We start from the raw sequence: 7,413 nt of genomic DNA on the forward strand, positions 1-7,413 counted from the left end.
TTTGTGCAGATCCAGGTACTCCCTATCAGACCAGGCATCAGTGAGCTACCTGTGTACGGAGATTTCGAGGTATATCTGCCAGCGTCCGCAGACTCCGGAGTCCCCTTCTATCTTTATTATGTTGTTTTCTTTATTCACATTAGACTCTGATGTATAAAGATATTAGTACTACTTCTTTAGAGCTTGTGACTTGTATTTCACCGGGTTTTGGGAATCTCTTTATGTATTAAGATGTTGAGATTTTAAAAGTTTTTAATTGTTATTTTAATTATTCCGCATATTGATAGGCTTACCTAATCTCAGGAACTAGGTGAAATCACGACATCCTATGGAGGGAAATTTGGAATCGTGACAATTATGAACTTTTTGGTTTTAACTAGCAGGTTTAATATTTTATTCTTTTAAAATAATTTTAAACTCCAACTTTGTTAGACATTTGTCCTAAAAATTAACACTTGTTGAACTGTTGTTTTGCCACTCTGCATCATATAATTGTTCTGCTTCTTTTTTTTCTTTCTATATAGATAGATTATTGTGAAAATGAGTAAATTCGCAAATACTTATTCACTCTTTACCAAGGGAGGTGTACTCTCACTCATTAAGAAAAAAGAAATATTATTAGACGAAAAATGACAATCTATATGAAATCATAGACCATTCAAGGTGTTAGTTTTTGGTCCTATTCAATTCTTTGAGAAGCAATTGAATAGGTAATTACAATGCAGAAGCAACTTAATGAGAAGATGAGGCAATTTCAAGAGGTAAACCTAAAAAAGGTTAAGTCTCACAAATAAGACAGTTGTTGATTCCCTAGAGCTTGTTGATTTAAGAGTTAAGACATTGCTCCTTTTAGAACAAAAAAAGGGCAGGTCGATGCACTAAGCTCCCGCTATGCGGGGGGTTCGAGGAAGGGCTAGACTACAAGGGTCTATTATACACAGCATTACCCTGCATTTCTGCAAACGGCTGTTTCCATGGCTCGAACACGTGACCTCCTGATCACATGACATGAAGAATTAACTTTTAATCGTCCTCCTCCTCGGGGTCAAAATCTTTAACCTTCACATCAGCATCCTCTCCATACTGAATGCAGTTGTCAATCTGAAATAAGATATACTGTATGCTGCAAAACGGCAGAGAACATTCATCTTTGTCATTGAAGCTGAAACAATAATTTAATAGCAAGACTAAAAGGTACCCTTGTGTGGGTTACGCATACAACAAACACACACACACACAAAAGCACAGACAAACAAGCTATCATCCATCTGATAGTTAAGACGTCTGACAACTTGTTTGGATGGTTGTTATGTATCGTTTCATAATGTATCGTATTGTATTGTATTCTACTGTATTGTATTGATGTATACAATGTTGGATAGATAGTATTGTTTGTCGTCGTTTCATGATATCATGGACCAACAATATGAAAAATAAACTTGCAATATTATAAAGAAAAAGTAAGGTATGAGGTAGAATAATTATATAAAAATATGGGATAAAAGATAAAATAAGATTATTTAATAATAAGGAAAGGCAAGATGAGAGAAAAAAATAAGGTAACGACGCAACCACACCAAATCGGTCGTTCCATAAAGTGGCACTTTTCGTCATTACGTAACAACGGATTTAACGATACAATACAGTAAAATTTACGCAACAATCAAAACAAACATTGTATTTAAAGTAACAACACATAACAACCATCCAAACAAGTTGTAATGTACTATCCCTTAGGTCAGAAAGTTATTGGCATAATTTTACCAATCAAGCAATCTATAAGAAATGGCTAAATACCTGGAAAACTAAAAAGCACAAGTTATCACTGTCGTCGTCATCACATTTTTATTTGACAACACTTACTATGAAAACCCTCCTAAGTATGAATGGGAAGCAGGGAGTGAAAACAACATGAGAACCAGGTGCATATTGAGACACTGAAAAATCATTGCATTATGGTTTGCTGTAAGCTGATCAATTCAATCTCGAACAAATGCTGCTTCCATTAAAAAGGGCAGTCCGGTGCACTAAGCTCCTGCTATGCGCGGGGTCCGGGGTCTATTGTACACAACCTTACCTGTATTTCTGCAAAAGGCTGTTTCCACGGCTTGAACCCGTGACCTCCTGGTCACATGGCAATAACTTTACCAGTTATGCTGCTTCCATAAAGATTATTTAAATTTACCACAAGGAACAGTATGTGTTACCTGCTCTCTTTTCTCAAGTCAAGAGGGAGAAAGCTCACCATGCTGTACTGTATCAGCCATTACAGATAACTTTCTGCCTCATATCTTTTCATCCGACTTAAAGTAGGGAAGAAGAATCTGTGGCAGATAATTCATATCCTACAAGCCTGTAAAATCTTGTTTTTAACTTGGGAGAAAGAACAACCTCTTCAAGTAAAAGTTGTCGTTAAGTTCCAATGACAAAAGAGAATAATCGAAGTACACAAAACATATATGATTGTCAATTCAATAACTAATACACCAATTCTTGGAAACATTCAGAGCTTACCACTTCAATCAAAGCTTTGTTAAGCTTCTGATATTGTGGAGCCATTCGCTGATTCAACTCTGCCAGTAACAGCTAAGCTCTGGATCCAAGTAACTGAAGGGAAAACAAATTTCAATACACTAAATTAACAAAGACACTTAGTGGGAGCATGTGTTGAAAGCTATGTTGCTCGGACACTCCGAAAATGTCGTTTGGTGTGTGTCGGATCCTCCGAAAGTAGTGTATTTTTGGAAGATCTGACACGGGTGCGGTAGCATTTTGGAGAGTCCGCGCAATATAGGTTGAAAGTGCCAAAGACATGAAACGAATAGTTAAGAGGTAGTAGGACTAACTTCTCAACATCCTTTTTGTTTGTCACAAGATCCATTTTTGAGAGAATGTTAACATGGGGTAGTTCAAGTTGAACCATAGCAGAGAGTGAAGCCATACAACCACTTATGAATTTGGTCACATCTGTGATAACCTGAGATACAAAAAGAACATAAATGCCATGGTTAATAGCAGGGGAAGGAAAAAGAGAAGAAGAAAAATCAACTAGTAAAGATTGCGCACCTGAGAATCAAGCAAATACACAACACAAACATTAAAATTTTTACGCCTTAGGTGTTTCACAAAGTTCTTCAGCACAGGAACATGTGAAAAGAGTTCGATCTGGCATGTATAATGATGAAAAGTCAGAGTAGTATTTGTGTGTGCGCGCGCGCGTCTGGGAGTGTATGTGTGCATTTCTTTCTATAAATACATAAAGATATTTATTAAGAGATAAGAATACAGGTCAGAGTAAGAAGTTGGATTATGGGTAGTCCTAATAGGAGACAGATGGCCGAGCAACAACATACCAATGTAGAATCATGTTAGGAAACTTTGAACAAATTTTCCAAAGTTAAGGATAAGATGAGTGCAATGGACTAAGGTGGAATTGCTGGATCATTATTATCCTTCAACGACTTGAAGCAAGAAGAGGGACCACCGTATATACAGCCTTAGGATGGAGAGATGGAGCCCAAGGAGTGGAAAAGGAAGGAAGTTCTCAGTTTGACGCGAGCCTTTACGTAATGCATTTAGAAAAAACAGGATTTTAAGTTCTCATCCCATATCTAAGATTGCTCCATCATTTTCCAATGGAGTAGAAGGGTCTTAATCGCATAAGTTGCATCAAAGAGTAAATATATCTGAACATGCAATGTTCATTCTCTGAAAATGTACACAAGTTGGATGTCATGGACACAAATAATGACATCAAGAATTAGACAGGTATCTGAAAATTAATTCAGAAGCTTTGATACAAATGTTTCCGGTATAAGTTATACAGGTATATCACAGAATTAGACATGTATGGAAAGGGCAGCCAAGTAGTAAGCTCCCGCTATGCGCGGGTCCGGGGAAGGGCCGGACCACAAGGGTCTATTGTACGCAGCATTACCCTGCATTTCTGCAAGAGGTTGTTTCTACGGCTCGAACCTGTGACCTCCTGGTCACACGGCAACAACTTTACCAGGTACGCCAAGGCTACCCTTCATAATTAGACAGGTATCTCAAAACTAATTCATGTGATTTGATACAAATGTGTCCAGTGGAACAACATTCTGAAGTCATTAAACAAGAAAGAAACAGCTAACCCCTGATTTCAATCTATGAGCTATCTAAATGGCAAGCGTCTGTAGAGACAATTCCAAGGAAAATTACAACTGATAGTCAAGCTCTTGGAGACTCTCCACCACCCCTATGTCCCTATAGTATTTACTCACATGAAATTATGTTTGGCAATATTCTAGGTTAATATCTTCGCCTGATAACAAAACTCTGTAGTCTACAGTGGAGAATTAGTATTGTACCGCTAATATAAGAACAAATATGAGAGGGAAATGTACAAGTACCTGGGCAGTCAAAGACTAGGTAGTCGTCATCCAAGTAGTTGTCCAACTCTTCTGTTAGCCACTCATCCAAATTTTCTTGAAGATGTCTGATATCACCATCAAGGGCTTACAAATTTGAATGGACAAAAACAGAATTTTGAAATTTTTGTAGAAAAAAAACAGAACTCTGAAAATGAAAATCCTCTAAAGGAAGGATACTCCATGCAATACATAAGGCCACCATTTGTTCCGAGACCGAGTTCTTCCATAACATCATCCAATGAGATGAGTTCTCTGATGTCTGCAACCAATATCATTAAGTTAATTTTAGAATTAAGACACTTATAAATGGAAAACTAATTTCTTAAAATACTCCATCTCTGCTCACCCATAGCCACTGGATAGTCAAAGTTCTCTGCAGCAGGATCCAAGTTGACAATATGGATAGTGCGCCGCGTGGTCTCACAATGTTGATGCAAACTAGAGCAGTAAGTGGACTGTGAAAGAAAATTCAGTCTAGGTGAAACTAGCCATACCAAGGACATTTTTTAGCAGGATTGGACATCCAAATATAAATCAAGGACAAATCCAATATAAAACATTATAGTAACGTGTATGATCCAGCTATCACCTTTCCACTGCCTGCAGGGCCAATAACCAACTGTGCGTAGCCCATGATCAACGCTTTTCAGTTCCTTTTACACGTTGCTCAAATCGAGAGGTTAACTGAGGGGAACGTGAAGAGTTACATAAGGTGCCTCTCTATTCTTTAGATGAATAAGAATCTCAAAAGTTATCCTGCTTCAAAACTCACCAAAAGAGAAGCGCGAAATCAACAGATAACTCAAAAAGATGCTACCACCTATACAGAAAACCATCAAATACAGATTACTTCATTGCCCTCCGAAGTAAACCACTTCTTCTTGAACCATATATGTATTTACTTTAAAGCGACAAAACAATATGTTCTTGAGTCTATGATTTGATCACATTGTAAAAGCTGAAACCAAACAGACAAAGATGAAACATGCAGCTCAATCTAAATCAAACGAATCTGGCCACTTGTGCATATAATTGTGTAATGTTAAGTGTAGAAAGGTCATAAAAGCATATTATCAGTCATAAAGAACCTAATCCTAGACCATTTACTATTCGAAACTTCTAGCTATATACTCCTTACTATCAATCCGCTGAGCTCCCATTATAATTGAACTTGTCTTGTCAATAGTTTTGACCTGAACCACTCATCGCCCTTCTATCGTTCTACTTATATGGCAAGACGCTCTAAAGTAGATTATCAATTATTAGTCCACTCAATCTTGCAGACAGTAGGCTCTTAGATAAAGCAGAGTAAGACTCTCTACAGTAAAAAGGGCAGCCCGGTGCACTAAACTCCCGCTATGCGTCCCCGGACCACAAGGGTCTATTGTATGCAGTCTTACCCTGCATTTCTGCAAGAGGCTGTTTCCACGACTTGAATCCCTGACCTCCTGGTCACATGGCAACAACTTTACCAGTTACGCCAAGCTCCCCTTCTAAGACTCTACAGTGGCATCCAAATAATCCACCATATGCATTACTATATATGACTTAGCACTCCATGGAACATGACATGCTGCATATTATTCTCCTTCGGTATCTGATTACAGCGTCCGGGTTACTAAAAAGACTGAAGTTACTAGACAAAAGGGATAAACCGAAAAGAGACACAATCCTGAATTTATTAATGCCCCTTGATTAAAAAAATGAATAACTAAAACTTTAACAGTTAAATCAGCACCTGGTCGATGAAGGAAAAGTACAGAATTCACTCGAGTAAAAGCAATTCTCATCTTAATTACACTCTCATAAACCTCCTACAACATAGAAATCCTTTCCTGTTACAACGTACTGAATTTTCAAGTCATCACTCAACAATCCCACGTTCGCACAAGGCAAAAGCAACTAAGCCTAGAAATTAAGGCAAAGCTTCATCTGAATCAGAACAAAAGACTGCTAGAATGCAGCATCGATGTACTAACACCTCAGTCTACAATGACCACGGGGGTAGATCCGTAGATAAAATCAAGATCCTAGTGCCACCCCGCCCAGGAAACTCAAACTAAAACCGAAAAAAGAAAAAGGAAGTGAGCAATATCAGTTCATTTTATGGCAAAATAAAATCCTCTAGGAATCACTATCTGAGAAACATAAAACAACCACATTAAATCCCATTTGTTTGGATAACCAAGAAATCTTGGAGGGCTAGTGGCACACGGTTCGACCCGCCCATTTACCCTTCTCCACTTAAATACGAGGGTTTTGTCTGCCGAAGGTTCGAACCCGTGATATGGGACCTCATTGAATACCTTATTATGAACTCAAGATTCACATTAACCAAGAAAATAAGCATACAATACACCATCAAGTGTACTTTTACAATAAAGGGAATTTTTTCAATGCAAATACACAGGAGAAGCGCACCCAAGAGTGTGGCCTAGTGGTCAATGAAGTGGGTGAGAATCACGAGGCCTCAGGTTCAAATCTCAGCGGAGTCAAAAAATACTAGGTGATTTTTTCCTATCTATCCAAGCCCTGGTGGATAGAGTTAGCTGGTACATGTTGCCCGGGAGGTGTCAGGAATCCATGTAATTAGTCGAGATACGCGCAAGCTAGCCTGATTACCCCGACACCATGGTTATTAAAAAAAAATTTACACAGGAGAAGCACAATATCAAGAACACCAATGAACCCAAGAAACAAACATTAAGAAAAACTACAGAAACTTTTAGCACAAACTGAATCCACAACAAAATTGACACAAAAAATGACACCACAACTTCAGTTTCTATCACAAATAGTGCAATAATAAAGAAAATAATTGAAGGGAAGGGAAAAATGAAAGCAAACTGAGAAACAAACCTTAGTATGTGTGTCGCAAATGGAGAGTGGTGTGAAATAATGATTAGCGAGGAGTTAGATGAATGTAAGTGAAAGAAAAAATATTTAGTTTTCTAGTTTTTATTTGGAAGAATATAGTAAGCAAAATGTCAAATGTTAACTC

The 7,413-nt window shown here is 37.9% G+C and overlaps 1 protein-coding gene across 9 annotated transcripts; it reads right to left on the reverse strand.

The window, feature by feature from the left end:
* Positions 1-598: 598 nt before the first annotated feature.
* LOC107822621 (uncharacterized) lies at positions 599-7,413 on the reverse strand. 9 transcript variants are annotated; one of them, XM_075247768.1, is made up of 11 exons: positions 7,272-7,413; positions 5,185-5,232; positions 5,002-5,096; positions 4,759-4,867; positions 4,590-4,671; positions 4,392-4,477; positions 3,067-3,165; positions 2,847-2,977; positions 2,515-2,607; positions 2,208-2,353; positions 599-2,124 (listed from the first exon to the last, which is right to left on the reverse strand). In XM_075247768.1, exons 3-7 carry the CDS (start codon positions 5,044-5,046, stop codon positions 3,107-3,109), a joined length of 381 nt encoding a protein of 126 aa, XP_075103869.1. In that variant the 5' UTR covers positions 5,047-5,096; positions 5,185-5,232; positions 7,272-7,413; the 3' UTR covers positions 599-2,124; positions 2,208-2,353; positions 2,515-2,607; positions 2,847-2,977; positions 3,067-3,106. The 9 variants fall into 9 exon arrangements, with proteins under 9 accessions (XP_075103869.1, XP_075103866.1, XP_075103868.1 ...); XM_075247765.1 differs by lacking the exon at positions 5,185-5,232 and having other exon boundaries at positions 5,002-5,168; positions 7,272-7,411; XM_075247767.1 differs by lacking the exon at positions 5,185-5,232 and having other exon boundaries at positions 5,002-5,171; positions 7,272-7,411.

Source organism: Nicotiana tabacum, chromosome 24, assembly GCF_000715075.1.
Source record: "Nicotiana tabacum cultivar K326 chromosome 24, ASM71507v2, whole genome shotgun sequence".
NCBI lineage: Eukaryota > Viridiplantae > Streptophyta > Magnoliopsida > Solanales > Solanaceae > Nicotiana > Nicotiana tabacum.

Coding starts and splice junctions, on each gene's coding strand:
- LOC107822621 (XM_075247761.1), bottom strand. CDS start 5,046: ATGGGCTACGCACAGTTGGTTATTGGCCCTGCAGGCAGTGGAAAG. Junction 4,672..4,758: donor TGACTATCCAGTGGCTATGG/GTGAGCAGAGAT, acceptor TATTGGTTGCAG/ACATCAGAGAACTCATCTCA. Junction 4,478..4,589: donor GGCCTTATGTATTGCATGGA/GTATCCTTCCTT, acceptor TGGTGATATCAG/ACATCTTCAAGAAAATTTGG.